This window comes from Microcaecilia unicolor, chromosome 10, assembly GCF_901765095.1.
Source record: "Microcaecilia unicolor chromosome 10, aMicUni1.1, whole genome shotgun sequence".
NCBI lineage: Eukaryota > Metazoa > Chordata > Amphibia > Gymnophiona > Siphonopidae > Microcaecilia > Microcaecilia unicolor.
Genome location: NC_044040.1, coordinates 83,962,409 through 83,979,473, shown reverse-complemented (window position 1 = coordinate 83,979,473; position 17,065 = coordinate 83,962,409). Strand labels below are relative to the sequence as shown.

Here is a 17,065-nt window from a genome sequence, read left to right as displayed (position 1 = left end):
AGAGACAAGATCAGATATATGTTCAGTCCATTCTGGAAATAACTCACATGCTCCCGCAATTGTAAGGACAACGGGAGTTGGGCTAGCGGTGGGAGGGGAGGGGGTAAGGAGGGAGGAGAATAATAAAAGTTTGACACTATTTTCACCATGAAGACAAAGCACTGTATGTTTACTGCATTCAATACTGATGTGTCAATAAAAGAGTTGAAACCTAAATGTTTTCCGATAAACATTTATTTCTCCATTTGGACGTCATATCGAAAATGCCCTCTTAATCACTTTCATGCTGTGATCCTGAATATGATCAGATAAAAAAAAACAGGGACTAGTCTATGATTAAACCTGAAGCATGTGTGTGCGTGTTTTCTGATGACATATAGCAGGCCCATTGGGAGAGAGAAGCTAGGGGAATGCCAACCCCCCCCCCCCCCCCCCCCCCCCCCGCTGCTTCCTTAATCAGGAAATTGTGCTCCCATACAGTGGCTCTGTTCAGTAACTCATTGCTGAGTGGCTACAGAAGTGACTGTTACCAGCAGCACAGATACTGACAGTATTAAATGGCTCAAAGTTAGTAAACAAAACCACAATTCAGAAAGGAGAGAGCTGAAATGCATAGGAAAGAAGGCAGAGAGGAGTAAGACACAACTTTCGGAGTAAAGTGAGAGAGATTGGATTAAGAAATTAGGTGACAGATGAGAAATGGAGAGAGACTTTGGGAAGGAAAAATCTGATTGGGATGACGACAAAAAGGTAGGACATAGACTTTTCTGACAAAGGGACAGTACAATGACTAGAGATCATGCTATGAAACTAAAGGAAGGGAGGCTCAAAAAGGCATATGAGAAAATGTTTTTTTTGTGATAGGGTGAAGGATATATGAAACATACATTCAATGGAGGTGCCAGAATACAAGTATGTTGTGAAAAAAACAAAGCAAACTTAATGGCAGGAGAGAAGGGCACCATAGGGAAAATAAGACTCATGTTTCTAATTCACACACACACTGGTATAAGTGAGTAGACTAGGTGGATCAAATGACAAGGAAGCAAGGTTAGCCTTTATAAACTACAAGAGAATACAGAAAGACAAAAAATATCTATAAAAGCTTTAAAAAATATGGTGAAAGTATTCAGGATCATGAAGATGCTAATGAAAGAAAAAATAAAGTGCTGAGAAAGTTTAATTATTCAAGACCATGCCGTGTTCAAGAAGCAATGTGACATTTATCAGGATACTTCTTTTTATTAAAAAGAAGAAGAAGAAAAGAAACAAACCAGTAATGATTCGATGAGCCAAATGCAAATTAAAGGGACCTTTTACCAAGCTGCAGGAAAAAGGGCCCTGCGCTAGTGGTGGGGACCATTTTTCCCGCACGCCAGGACCCTTTTTACCGCAGCGAGTAAAAGCCCTCAGACCAGTGGTGTAGCTAGGGGGGTGCAGGGGAGCAGTCGCTCCCCCAAACAGGTTTTTTTTTTTAATGGCGCCTATTCAGGCATTTTTAAAAAATTTGTGCTTTCTCCCCTCCCTTTCCTCCTACCCCACCATTCCACAACATGCCTCCCAGTCCTTCCTCAAGCCTAACACCACTTTCTGTTCTCCCTCTCTCCCTCCACCCCTCCCCCGACTGTCAAGCTTACTTTGTTTAGCAGCAATAACAAGCTGACTGATTGAGCCCGGTGTCGGATCATAAGTACATAAGTAATGCCACACTGGGAAAAGACGAAGGGTCCATCGAGCCCAGCATCCTGTCCACGACAGCGGCCAATCCAAGCCAAGGGCACCTTCCCTCTGCTTATGTCACGAGTCCTACCCTCGTGCAAACAGGAAGTGTCTGAGCTAGAGGAGCAGGACACGGTAGAGGGAAGAATCTGATACCGGCTGTGGCAGTGAGCTATTGCTGCAGGGGCTGCTAAAAGAGGTTTGACGGTCCACGGAGTGAGAAGTGACAAAAGGGGCACTGGGCTGGACAAGGGGGTAGAGAGAGAGAGGAGGGAAACAAAGCTATGCTGGACTCGGGAATGGGGAACAAAATGGTGCTGGACTGGGGGGGGGGGGGGAAGAGAGAGGGGAACACAAAGCGGTACTCAGGGAGGGTTGGAGAGAGAGGGGAAACAGCAGTGCTGGACTCGGGGAGGGAAACGAGAGGAGGGAAACAAAGTGATACTGGACTTGGGGGGTTGGAGAGACAGAGAAAGGAAACAGCAGTGCTGGACGGGGGGTAGTGAGAGAGAGAGAGAGACTGGGAAACTGATGCTGGACTCGGGGAGGGGAGAGAGAGGGGAAACAAAGTGGTGCTGGACTCGGGGAGGGGGGTTGAAGGCAAGGAGGTTAGATAAAACAATAGCAAAAAGATTATTAGAAATAAGAGGCTGCCCATGGGTGGTCCATCTGTAAAAAGTCTAAAGCTGTTCTAGTTGGATAGGCAGTGCCTTAACAGGTGAAGGACAAAGGATATATATTTTTTTACAGCTTTCAATTTATTTGAAAGCTTCCCATATGTAGATATAAATATCATGAAACAACAATTGAATATCACTAAAACAGCTTTAAAAAAATAGCTGGTAGAAACAGCACTAATAAATGCTGTATTTTGTGCTCATTTTTCTACACTGTTCTATATAATACAGATGGCCAAATTTCAGTGAGGATATCCTGTTTCCTGATGGGTTCATGTTAACTGTTGTTGTAATCTGCCATGGGAAGCCTGGTGCTAAAGATGGAAAGCAGGAAGAGAGGAGGAAGATGGTTTTAGGCGCTGAGATGTCAACTAAGCATATTCTATTATAGAACACTCTTAGTCAGCACTGATTTCAAAGCTGATTTTTTTTAGGTGCCATATATAGAATCTCCCCCATAAGGCATATTTTATAATCTTGTGGGGTAAATATTCAGCCGGTAGCAGTCAGTGTTTTTTTTTCGTCGCCACCGGCATTATGCCCAAATATTCAAAGCTAGGCCATGGCCTCATGGTTAAACTGGTCCCATGAAAAATAAGATAACTCACTGGTCTTTATCATTTCTAATGTTCACTGGTTGCAGGAATTTAAGTACAACTTTAATGGAAAGGTCTCTCCATTGGTACACTGAGGAGGGAATTTATCAATGTGGACTACCCTTAAGACCAGTTATTTTTACTGTTAACCTGAGTTATTAGTAACTATGGCAGTGGTGTGCTGGAGCCAGCTCGCAAGATCCGGTTGTTAAATTTTGGCCGGACTTGCGAGCCGGTTGTTGGAAAGGGCGAGCCGGCTCTCCCTCCTTCCGCCCTCCGGATCCGGTCCCTCACAGATCCGGTCCCTCACAGATCCTACCTTGACTATTGAATTCTTCGGGGCAGGCAATGTTGCCTGCCCGCTGCTATCGCTGACTTTCCTCCGCCGCCTGTTTGTGCTTTAAAAATGGCCGCCGAGACTTCCAGAGGCGGCCTCGCGAGACTTCTGTAAGTCTCGGCGGCCATTTTGAAGCGTGATCGGGCGGCGGAGGAAAGTCAGCGATGGCAGCGGGCAGGCAACACTGCCTGCCCCGAAGAATTTGATGGCCAAGGTAGGGTCAGTGAGGGACCGGATCAGGAGGGAGGGAGGGAGGAAGCAGGAGAATTTGTGAAACAAGTCTGGAGGGGGTGGCAGGGGAGAGAAGGGAGCTGCTGGACATGGGTGGATGGAGGGCAGGGGAGAGAAGGGTCACTGCTGGGCATGGGTGGATGGAGGACAAAGGAGAGGAGGGTCACTGCTGGCCATGGGTGGATGGAGGGCAGGGGGAGAGGAGGGGAGAGAGAATAAATGCTGGACATAGATGGAGGGGAGGGAAGAGTGAGGAAGGAGATAAGATAAGGGAAAAGGAAGAGAGGAGAAAAACTGCACATGGATGAAGAAAATAGGCAGAAGCTGAGGACCAGAAATGAAGAAGAAAGGAGGAAAGGAAAGAAATAAATGGAAAGGAAGCCCTGGAAACGGAGTTAAGAGGACAGATAGCAGCAGAATCGGATACTGGGCCAGCATGATCAGAAAAACAGTCACCAGACAACAAAGGTAGAAAAAATCATTTTATTTTCATTATAGTGTTTGGAATATGTTCCCTTTGAGAATCAGGTGCTCAACATTAAAAGTTTATATTTATTTACTTATTTATGGCATTTTATCCCACATTAAACATGAATTAGATTGGAACCTGGGATCATTTAATTTTTTTTTCCTGGAGAGAGTAATGCATTGCCCCCCCACCCACTGGCTATAGCCAGCTCTGCAATTTTGGTGGGCGCAGAGGTGGATGGGGGGTGCAGAGGTGGACCGGGGAGAGAGCCTTTTGTTAAAAATTTACCAGCACACCACTGAACTAGGGGCCCTGTTTACTAAGGTGTGATAGCGTTTTTAGCACATCTAAAAATTAATACGTGCTAACTATGTGGATGCCTATAGGTATATTTTTGGCATCTACATGGTTAGCGTGCGCTAATGCTTAGCATGTGCAAGAAATGCTAATGATCCTCTAACACAGCTTAGTAAACAGGACTCCAGGTCTCATTGTATAAAATGTGACCTCGTTAACAGTAGCCCAGTTAAAAATTCTTAACCAACATGGGAAGTGCTTTTATATACAGTAAGGAGGTCGTTTTAGATAGCCTGAGTGGCGTTTACATGGCTAAAAAACTAGCTTACGCATATAAATAGGTACAGATTTTAGAAAAGCCATTACATACACATGTATATCTGTAATTATGCATAGATTACAAGGGGGCATGTTCTAGACATGGTATGGATGTGTTATGAGTGGACTTTTACAAAATATGTACTTCCCATTTTACAAGGGGAATACATGCATTTTCAAAAAAAATTCCCTCTCAGCATTTGCACTTCCTCCAAATCATTCATAACTGTGAGTTAGGATCTTGTTTGGACCTTGAGTTTTGAGAAGTGATTGAGGGGGCAAGTGTGCTTACTACTCCTTCAAAGAGCCCAAAATTTGAGGTTCAGAACTTGGCTGTTCTAGAACATATAGTTTTGAAAAATCCAGCACAAACACACATTTGCGAGCTCCTGCATAAATGCCAGTAAATGTGTGAGGTGTAAAATCAGCACTTGGGCATGTAAGTGAGGCCATTTCTAACACTACCAGGTGAAGTCACTTTTTTGCTATTACTTGCATATTTATTGCAATTTAATTAATGCAGCCTTGTTACAATAAAAATGAACAGAAAAAGAAATTAAAGAAGGCAAAAAACATAGCAACGTGGAGGGACATAATCGAACGTCGCCGGCGATCTATTTTGGCGATGGCGCAACAGCTGGCCGGAACCGTATTATCAAAAAGATGGCCGGCCATCTTTTTTTTTTTCGATAATACGGTTTAGACCGGCCAAATGCCTTGGATGTTGCTGGGTTTGAGATGGCCGGTTTTGTTTTTCAGCGATAATGGAAAAAAATGTCGGCCATCTCCAACCCGGCGACATCCAAGGCATTTGGTCGTGGGAGGAGCCAGCATTTGTAGTGCACTTTCATGCCAGGACACCAACTGGGCACCCTAGGGGTCAGTGTGGTGGACTTCAGAAACAGCTCCCACATGCATAGCTCCCTTACTGTGGGTGCTGAGCCCCCCCACCAAACCCCCTACCTACAAATGTGCACCCACAAAAATTCCTCCAGGGACCTGCACACACTCAGGCCTCTAGGACTTGTTGCTGCTGTATAACCTTGGCACAGCAGTTGACACTTGAAGACTAATGTCTTTGAAAAAGTGCATTATTTGAATAAGCACCTTTACTCACAGTTAACTGCAGATCAGAGGTTGTGCCCCACTGGCAAAGAGTCTCCCTGATACTGAGATTAGCAGTAGGTCCGAGCTGGCAGAATGCTGTACAATGCCCTCTTTCAGCAACATTCAAGGTAATAACGTTTTCTAACGTGGGTAACACATGAAAGGGATCTAAAACTGGCTTACAAAAATGACCACTACCTCATGGACTACCGGAAACAAAATAGGGCACACTCTGACCCAGTTAGCAGGGGGGAAAAGCACCATGGGAGTATAGCCCAGTACCCTACACCCACCACAATGCATTGCTGATGTGACTCTGCAGGGCACCTAACAGAAAAGGTGTCACACTCACCCGAGAGCCACATCGCAACCACGGAAAGGCTGTCAGAGCAGGGCCATGCCTAGGGTCTCTGGTGCCCCCCTGCAGACTATCAGTTGCCCCCCCCCCGTGTGGCACAAGATGCAAAGGAAATAGGAGCTGAAAGATGGAGTGCATCTTTGTGGGATTGCTGAACAAATAGCGGGTTTACAACCACTTAGCTTTTCGTGCTTTCATGTTCATGAAATTGGTAATTAATCTTTGATATCTAACTGGGCACATATATCATTCTCAATAGCAATCATGGCAAGGCTTACAAGCCTTTCTTACGAAATACTTGATCGCAAATAATTTTTTATGATTTATAACCGTGAAAATGATCGCTCACCACTTGCCACACTGACAGGAATTGTCAGCAATATTCTTAGAAACAAATTGCTATACATTGCAAAATAAGATAGATGTAAATTCTCAAAGTGGACATATTCCAAACACTAATATAAAAATAAAATGATTTTTTTCTACCTTTGTTGTCTGGTGACTTTCTTTTTCTGATCATGCTGGCACAGTATCTGATTCTGCTGCTATCTGTCCTCTTAACTCCGTTTCCAGGGCTTCCTTTCCATTTATTTCTTTACTTTCCTCCTTTCTTCTTTATTTCTTGCTCTATATCCATAAGTAAAAGCTGGGTCCTCCGCAGACTTGACTGTCCAGTGGATCCAGCTTCTGCCTATTTTCTCCATCCATGTGCAGTTTTTCTCCTCTCTTCCTTTTCCCTCATCTCATCTCCTTCCTCTCTCTTCCCTCCCCTCCATCCATGCCCAGCATTTCTTTTCTCTCCCTTCCCCTCCATCCATGTGCATCTCCTTCCTCTGTCTTCCCTTCCCTTCCCTTCATCCATATCCAGCAATTCTCCTCTCTCCCCTCCCCTCCATTTCCAGTAATTTCTCCTCTCTCCCTGGGCCCTGCCCTCCCATCCATGTCCATCCTTGTCCCTCTCTGCCCAACCCTCCTCCATCCATATCCAGCAATTCTCCTCTCTCCCCTCCCCTCCATTTCCAGCAATTTCTCCTCTCCCTGGGCCCTGCCCTCCCATCCATATCCATCCATGTCCCTCTCTCCCCTTCCCTCCTCCATCCATATCCTGCAATTCTCCTCTCTCCCCTCCCCTCCATTTCCAGCAATTTCTCCTCTCTCCCTGGGCCCTGCCCTCCCATCCATGTCCATCCTTGTCCCTCCTCCATCCTTGATTTGTACCTGTCCTCTTCAGGGCACAGACCATATAAGTCTGCCCAGCACCAGTGGCATACCAAGGGGGGGGCGGTGGGGGCGGTCCACCCCAGGTGCACACCGCTGGGGGGGTGCCGCGCACCGGTCAGCTTCCTTCGTTTCCATGTTCCCTCTGCCCTGGAACAGGAAGTAACCTGTTCCGGGGCAGAGGGAGCATGGAAACGAAGGAAGCTGACCAGCGCGCGGCACCCCCCCAGTGGCGTGCACCCAGGGAGGGTTCTTTCACCGGGGTGGGGGTGTCGTTTTGCCGGGGGGGGGCGCTGCACCCGGGGGTGGGGGGCGCATCAGCGATCCACCCTGGGTGTCAGCCCCCCTAGGAACGCCACTGCCCAGCACTATCCCTGCCTCGCCTCCCACCACCAGCTCTGGTACAGACCGTATAAGTCTGCCCAGCACTATCCCCACCTCCCAACCACCAGCCCCGCCTCCCACCACCAGCTCTGGTACAGACCGTATAAATCTGCCCAGCACTATCCCTGCCTCCCAACCACCAGCCCTACCTCCCACCACCGGCTCTGCCACCCAATCTCGGCTAAGCTCCTGAGGATCCATTCCTTCTGAACAATCCATATTGCAAAAGGGAAAAGAAAAACTCTATTAGACCCCCAAGTAAAACAGGGATGGGGGGCAGAATGGAAGACTATAGGGAACTACCAGAAAATAAGTGAAACTGCTTTTTCAGGACATGCTTTTTTTTACCAGCTGTGCTGCACAATGCACGTGTGCTCCTGCACATCCTTAAAAGTACTCTACGCCACCTTGGGTGAATCTCTTCATAAAGGCAGTTAATAAATCCCAATAAATAAATAATAATTTATCAAAGGCTTCATATTTATAAACGTGTGAAGGAAGATTTTACAGAGCACATCTAAGTCAGAAAAGAAACAGTCAAGTCAGGATTCTGAAATTTCCCTGGGAACTTTATAAAAGGCTTATTGGAACCTTTGGTAAAATACGTTTAAGAATGAGTAGGAGTAGAGTACACATATATTAAGCAGCACAACCAGTATATACAGTGAGAAATATATGCATAGGGTGTATTTATAACCTACATGCCTATATGTATGGAAATTCTGGGTGCTGATTACGATAGTAATACTAAAAATAAGGCATGGTAATGAAAAAGGATCAATGAATATACTTCTAAAACACCAGTTGTGCTTCTTAGTTCATGCAATAGTAGGCATCAATGAATTCATCTAATTCTCAACTGGGCAAGAAAATTCTTCATTAAGTTTGATCAGTTGCTTAACAGATGACAAAAAAGTATGACATCCAGTCTCAACAATTGGATTTGTTTTATGATAATGTGTGACCGATGCCAAACCTCTGAAAATGTCAAGTCCTTTGTTCCTAGTGACAAGTGTTTTCAAGTTGCCATGTGAATGCAATGTAATACTTTACATCAACACAAATACAACTTGAGCCTACAAAAAATATCTGCATCCTTGTCTTTGCTCTGACATCAGTGGGAAAGGAAGGAGCTAAGGACCAGTCAGACCTCTGACTTTTTGTGATATTGGGCTAGAAAGAAGGGGATTCAGAGAAGGTGGGGGGGGGGGGGGGCAGTTGTCAGGTCACTGACTTTATATGACTTTGGGCAAGAGGGAGGCAGGGATTCAATTGTCTCAAGGTTCCAGAATGGGAGCAGAGCAGTTCTTTAAGACAGAGGATTTATCCATCAGTACATTTACTGTCAGTTGGCAACCCTGCAATGACCAGAAACTGCCAGTGTCAATATATAGTTGAATGTGACCTAGCCATTTCATCTGTAAGTTGATTATGAAGACAGAATGCTTGTAACAAAAACAGCATTTGGTGATGTGATATAGACAAATAAAATATTGCAACTGGTTTAGGTCAAGTGAAACAATTGAATGTAGTGTTGACACTTACTAAGTTCACACTGGTTTCCCTCAAGTCCTGGAGGACAAATGCATTTTCCTGGATAGAAACAGGTTCCACCATTAAAGCAAGTCATTGTGCAGTTTGCTGAACAAAGTGAAAAAACAATTATGTTAAAATGTTAGAAAAATACTGTTTGCTGTTCATCAAAATCAATAAACATTCTTCCTAAAAGCTGCTATTTTTCTATATTATCTTATGGTACATCTTAAAATCATATTTTTATAGTGCATTCTAAGTATGAACTGTTGGAGAATAGCTACAAACTTGTGAATTAAATTTTCTATGTACTAGACTGCTTTCAGTGGAAATACTTCTTAGGAAGTATTTTATGAAGTATTAGCTCTGGATAATTCAGACAAAATATTGTTATCTAATTGTTTTTACATAATAAATAAGAGGAAGGCAGAGAAGAGTTTGTTGCGCTGATGCCTCAGGATTCTACTAATCTTGCTACAGTTCTGGAGGATTTACAAGATATTTCTTTCAGAGCTATGCTCTGTATAACCTTTTTTTGAAGATGTAAAAATGTTGGTTTTGAGATCTTATTTTAGACATAAGGATGTTATGTTCTGTGGAGCTAAAATTCAGATTTCCCAGATGTAGCAAGTAGAGTGTGACATGGTAATCTGGGAAAGCGGTAATACCACGGTAACCACAGTAAATCCCGTGGGAATGGAGATGATCTGTACAATATTACCATGGGGACAAGGATGATCTGCATGGTATTACTGTGGTAATGTTAATGATGATGATGATCATGGTTTTACTATGGGGATGGGGAGCATTAAAGTGATAATATCTCCAAAACATCAGTGCACCAATTTGGAAGAACATTGTGTCATTTTGGCAGAGCAAGGAAATGGTTTGGCTTAAACTATGTCAGCTTGCAAAGTATCTTTTAGCTGTTTCAGCAACCAGTACCTCATCTGAAAGGCTATTTTCACTCGCTGAGCTTACCATAGATGACAAAAGAACACAGCTGAAGCCTGAAATGATTGATGGATTCATCATTTTAGATGGACTTTAGGAAATGGTGAGCTATATAATCAGTATTTTTCTTGATAGTTAATTAGATTTTGTTCTTCTAGCTATGTGTAACATTTCTATGTTTATATTAGAGGAGATGGGGAGGGGACAGGAAAAAACTGCACGGGGATAGTGAAAATAATATGGGGATGGGGACTATTTTCATTATCAAGGCATTCTCCAGTAGAATGGACAACTGAACAACATAGAAAATCTTTCTTGATTTTAAAACCTCAGGTTCTTGCCCTAGGGGCAACTTTCTTTTTTAAATTTCCCTATCTGATATTTTCTTTGATCTTGCTCAACTTGAGAGGCTCTTGTTATATCTAGAGAATAAGACTTCAGTCTCAGTATGATGCCTCTAGATCTAAGGATAATGTCAATACCAAAGTAGTGGGGGTTTCAATTTGCTGTTCTTTACTTGATTTTCTTTTATTCTTTTCAAAATTATCTGTGTTTTCCCTTCATGTGGGCTAATTGGTTTGCAACCATTTTCTTTTTCCTGTCTGTTTGGAATGTATTATAAAACTGCAGAAATAAAAGAAAAAAATCATCAGGCCAATATTCAATGTGATTTAAGCGGGCAGGAGCCTTAAATCACTCAGGGCTACTCAACCACTGATATTCAGTGGCACTTAACAGGGCAGTGCCGCAGAATATTGGCTCTGACTGACCATTAAAAAAGTGGGCAGGTTAAGGGTGGTACAGAGGGACACTGTTGGAGAGAAGCTAGCAGTTATGCGGGTGCCAGAAACATTCAATGCTGACACCTGCAAAGCTCACTGGGTGAATTTAGGACAGCTCAAAACCTGTCCTAAATTCAGCTGCTTAGCTATGCAGGTGCCAGCACCCAAATAACTATTTAAAATATTTTTTGAACCCTTCGAGCCCCCTCCTGCCCCCAAAACAGCCCCTTTCCCTCTCTCCTAGTCAGCAATAAGAACTCTCCTCCCCCACCCCCTGGAATGTCAACCTAATCCCCAACCCTCCTGGTCTGGATAGACCCTAGGCCAGTGATGGCGAACCAATGGCACGCGTGCCAGAGAGGGCACACAGAGCCCTCTCCCTTGGCACGCGCGCCGTCGCCATCACTGGTCCGCCCACTCTCCCTCCCAGTTCGGCCTTCCTCCTGCCCTCCCTCCAACCCAACGAGCAACAGGCCGCCCGCCCGTCCTCTCTCCCTCCCTCCCAGCACCAGGAACCCCCCCTCCTCCTAAAATTTAAAAAGCGTACTTCTTCGGAGTCGGGGTTAAGGCGGCGTGCACGGGACCAGAGCTTGAGAGACAGGGAAGGCTGAAGGCGCGTCGAGCGAAGCACATGCGCTTCGCTGCCGCTATGGACGCACACTGCCTTAACCCCGACTCCGAGGAGGTACGCTGGAGGAGAGAGGATGGTTGCTGGACATGGATGGAGGGCAAGAAATGAAGAAGAAAGGAGAAAAGTAAAGAAATCAATGGAAAGGAAGCCCTGGAAACGGAGTTAAGAGAACAGATAGAGAGCAGCAGAATCAGCGACTAGAACCAATATGGATAGAAAAACAAAATCACCAGACAACAAAGGTAGGAAAAATCATTTTATTTTCATTTTAGTGTTTGGAATATGTCGAATTGGAGAATTTACATCTGCTGTCTTATTTTGCACTGGGTATACTGGAGCTGTAACAGCTTACAGAAATGATTTATAATGGAAGAAAATCATGTTATTTTTTTCTCCTATACTAGTATAATATTTCAATGATGTCTGTTTATATGCGCCATGGCTGGTGTAAGGGGTGTGGCTATCATAGGGGTGGAGTCATATGTGGTGACCCCGCCCATAATGAGTACCGGCACTTTGCGATAAATAATTCGATTTTGGGTTGCTGTTTGGGCACTCGGTCTCTAAAAGGTTCGCCACACAGCCCTAGGCCTACCTTAGCAGGAGCAAACTCCACTCACTCCTGTCCCTAGCGACAGCATCCTCAAAATAGCAACAGCAACCTCTCGCAGCAGCCTCGCAGTACTACCTGGCACTGAATATTCAGGTCTATTTTAGCCAGCAGCAACCAGCATTTTAGAAAACACTGGATGCTATGTGCTTAATTTTGACCCCTAAAATTATACTACAGATTTGGACTCCTAAGGCCTAGTTATAACTGGGAAACTATATTTCAAATTAGCTTCAGGAGTTTCTTTAAAATGATCCTCAGACATAAACTCACATTTATAACCAAAAGCACAATTAGTAGATGCAGGGGGTTTAAAAACAAGGATAGGGGAAGGCTAATGGAAGTAAGAAAATAGAACAGAAATAGAAACAGAGCAATCTAATACTACAAGAAGACATATCTATATAAATAATTCTCATCTCCAATTCTAAAGCTCACTGTGTGGCAGGGAAACACTGAAGCCCTGTACTGTTGTAGCTTGTCAGCACCACTCACTCTCACTCATACACCCGCCCTCAGCCACGCCCCATCCAGACATAATTCGCAACCCCAACGTTCTAATGAAGCCTGAAGCTCCACCCACTTCCGTCACATCCCTGAAGGGTTCGTTAGTTCGTGGTGGTGAAGCCACCCCACTGACCATGTCTCTCTGCTTCGCCCTCGCATCAAACGTGATGACGTCGAGGGCGGAACAATTACAGTGAACTGATCGCTGAATGAAAGGAACGCAACAGAAAGGGAGGAGTAGGGAAACACGTGGAGCGTTTTTCCCTACTCCTCCCCCTGCCTGACAATCAGCTGCCAGTGCGCCGACAAAACAAAAATGGCGCCCAAAACGAGCGTACAAAAATGGGACAAAACCGCTTTGGGAGGGAGGCAGGCAGCCAGACAGACTCAACGTCAGAGGGTGTGAGGGAGGGGCTTACACTCATGGGCAAACAGAGAATCACAACGACGTGCATGAGAAACACCCTCTCTCTCCGCACCATCCCCGTCGCTACTGGACCCGCTGCTCTCTCCCTCCCCCCTCCTGAGTCGCCGCTGCACCCCCTCCCCCCGCCCACAGTCCCCCCAAACACCCTCCTCCACACCTCACAGGTTTGCTTTCTTTGCAGTGTATGGCAATGATGGCTGCACGGGCCACGGGAAACAGAGATTAACCAAATTACCCCCGCCATGAGCCCTCCCTCACCCACCCTCCTCCCCGATGGTCATCGCCGCAGCCACTTGCCGTCCCGCTAACATTGCTGCATGGATGTCCAACCGCCACCTGAAACTGAACATGTCCCAAGCTTATCGTCTTTCTACCAAAACCCACTTCTCCTCTTCCTCCACTCTCTATCTCAGTTGATGGCACCCTCATCTTCCACGTTTCATCTGCCCGCAACCTCAGAGTCATCTTCGACTCCTCCCTCTCCTTCTCTGCGCATATCCAGCAGATAGTCAAGTCCTATCGCTTCTTTCTCTTTAACATCAGCAAAATTCACCCTTTCCTCTCTAAGCACACCACCCGTACTCTCGTCCACGCTCTCATTACCTCTCGCCTTGACTACTGCAACCTACTCCTTACTGGCCTCCCACTTAGCCATCTATCCCCCCTTCAATCTGTTCAGAACTCTGCTGCACGTCTTCTATTCCGCCTGAACCGATATACTCATATCACCCCTCTTCTCAGGTCACTTCACTGGCTTCCAATCAGATACCGCATACAGTTCAAGCTTCTCCTTCTTACCTACAAATGCACTCAGTCTGCAGCCCCTCATTACCTCTCTACCCTCATTTCCCCTTACGCTCTCGCCCGTAACCTCCACTCACAGGACAAATCCCTCCTCTCAGTACCCTTCTCCACCACCGCCAACTCCAGGCTCCGCTCATTCTGCCTCGCCTCACCCTATGCTTGGAATCAACTTCCTGAGCCCTCTCCCTACCCATCTTCAAATCCTTGCTCAAAGCCCACCTCTTCAATGTTGCTTTCGGCACCTAAGCTTTATACCTTTCAGGAAATCTAGACTGCCCCTATTTGACTGACTGTACATTTGTCCTTTAGATTGTAAGCTCCTTTGAGCAGGGACTGTCCTTCTATGTTAAATTGTACAGCGCTGCGTAACCCTAGTAGCGCTTTAGAAATGTCAAGTAGTAGTAGTAGTACCTCAACGACAACGTGGATGCAGCACCTCAGAGGTTTGCTTTCTTTTGAGTGTATGGCAGTGACGGCTGCATGGGGCAGGGGAAACAGAGATTAACCAAATTGCCTTCCTTGCTTACACTGCACTACATAGCCTTACGTCCACTCCTGTCTACAAACAGAGGGGAGGGAGGACCGCATGCAACTCGGAGGGGACAAAGGGAGAGACCAAGGGAGGGGGGGAACCTTGCTAGCGCCCGTTTCATTTCATACAGAAACTGGCCTTTTTTACTAGTCTTAAATAATTCTTGATGGCTAGATCTCAGTGATTGTGTAACCCTGGTCTCAGCACACACACAGTTCCAGGATACCAGCTAGCTCATATGGGGTCAGGGGTATCCCGACACCAGGGCCACAAAGAAAATCCATCTTCAGACAACACTTCCTTTTCCACACTTTATCAAGGTCTTAATCCTTCTATTTCACTGAGCTGGATAAAAATTTGGAAGGCTCTAGGGTTATGAGCTGGGGTTTTATTTGTCTTTCACTCTCTGATCTCTTTTTTTTTTTTCTTTCCCAGTCTGGGAATAAATGAACTTCACTATCACTCAAAGAAAAAACTTCAGTCCGGAGAGTTATTTTATTTATTTATTGCATTTGTATCCCACATTTTCCCACCTATTTGCAGGCTCAATGTACAAATAACCAAACTTTACTGAAATTCTACAACATGCAGTTCAATTCTTCTTTGAAGATCCACTTAAGATCAAAACAAATTGTAATCCTAAACAATTTAGGGATATGGTGTATCTTCTCAAGTTCAATTTTATAATTCGACAATATGTATATATTTACAGCTACTACTACTACTACTATTTAGCATTTCTATAGTGCTACAAGGCATACGCAGCGCTGCTCCAACTGTCCATACCTATCCCTTCTGGGTGAAACAATCTAAGGCTGTGCCTGCAGCACTTATGCAATAAGCAGATCTTCCATCTTTGGACCAGACTTTCCTGTCTGTCCACCTCCTCTCCTCCAAATAAGTACCTCTATGGGCTACTACCTTTGGCTCTGAACAACTCTTCACTTTTCTTGCTCCCAGGCTAGGATCCCCTACTTCCCACCTGGAGTACTCCCCTTTCTCACGGTTAATGCTGGAATTAGCAGAAACCACCTCTTTGATGTGCCTTAGATTAAAGCAGCAAACATCTGCAACCCTCAGAACTGGTATCGTCTCTCCCCCCCCCCCCCCCCCCAATATCTTGCCTGTCCCCAAACTTCTCCCACTTGATGTGATCAAATGAATTTACCCTCCATTGCCCCAGGTTCAAAGGATTCTTGTACTAAGCTGCAGTAAAAAGTGGCCTTAGGCATCTTTATGCAGGTTTTCCCCACATGCTAAGGCCATTTTTACTTAGTAAAAGGACCCCTATGTCTGTACCTGGGGCAATGGACAATTTTTTTATTTTTGTATACTAATGTCTGTATGTTAAGGTTGCCATTAGCATGCAGCCATTAAAAAAAATTACCCTGTAAGCACTTACCACCATGCTAATGTAGATGCACAAACTGTTTAGCTGGTTTCCTGAAGGGGGGTAGGATCGGGAAAAGGAAATATTAGACTACTGGGGTAAGATCTAGAACCACCACTGGGGGTTGGGGAGGGAGCACCAGAGGCAGTGGAACATCCTTGTGGTTGGAGGGGGCCAAACAAACCAATTTCCAGCCATGCCACCAAACCTTTTAGTTGTTAATAATGTTTGGGCAAAATATTGGTGGGCCATAGAACCTATGGCCCACCTTATTCCACTGCCTATGGGGGGGGGGGATTATGGCTGAAGCTTCACCTAGGGCATCAGATAACGTTTTGGGCTGGCTCTGATGACATGATTCAGTATCCCTCATGAAAGATAATAACATGTCCTCTTTTTCTTCTGTTTGATTTGGGCCAAATAGTCAAGAATGCTGCTGTGCTGATGAGTTTCAAAACAGCTAATACTGTGTGGGTCATCTATCAGATTATTATCTCCTTGGGTTGCTAAAGCGCTGGAAGCAACAGATTAGGTAACATACAGCACTTTCCAATTTCTTCCTACTTTTTTTTTGTTCTGTTAATACTTCTTTTCAACCTCACTGGTAATTCACTGGCTGCTCCATGTCCACTTGACAGTGACTGCTGTAATTCCTTCTATCAGCAGTAGCACATGAATGCTCTATGCTCTTTTTATGTTCAGGAAGTTTGTTCTATAGTTCATGCCACTTTTTCACATTTAGTGAATACCCTTCACTTTCTGTAAGTATACTGCATTGTTTTTGCATCATTCAGAAAATCATATACATGTAAAACAATGTATTGCTTGGCTGGTATCTGTATCAGGACCTGTTTCTTGGTACATGTAAAGGCGCCATATTTAGCAATAGTAGGATAGTAATGGTAACAATAGTAGTGTTTGCTGGAAGGCTAGAACTGAGGGAGGAAGGAATATTTCTTTCAGTAATTTATCTTCCAGTGTGGCAGATCTAAGGTTTACTAGCTCTGGGTTGAACATTACCTGCTCTGTGGTTCTATGTTTTCCCTAGACATTTGGAGAAGATGTGATCTTCTTGGAGATGAATTTTGGGTGATAGCTTGCAGCTAGAAAACCCAAGGAAAACCATAAAAACCTATAACTGCTATCTCTAAAGGATGAATTACTGAAATAACCCCTGCTCCCCC

General features: G+C 44.9%; 1 protein-coding gene across 1 annotated transcript in view; it reads right to left on the bottom strand.

The window, feature by feature from the left end:
* The window catches only part of WIF1 (WNT inhibitory factor 1), a 309,700-nt gene that overhangs the window by 51,177 nt on the left and 241,458 nt on the right, over positions 1-17,065 (bottom strand). The window contains 1 exon segment of the mRNA XM_030216172.1: positions 9,257-9,352. Coding sequence (XP_030072032.1) covers positions 9,257-9,352 — 96 coding nt within the window.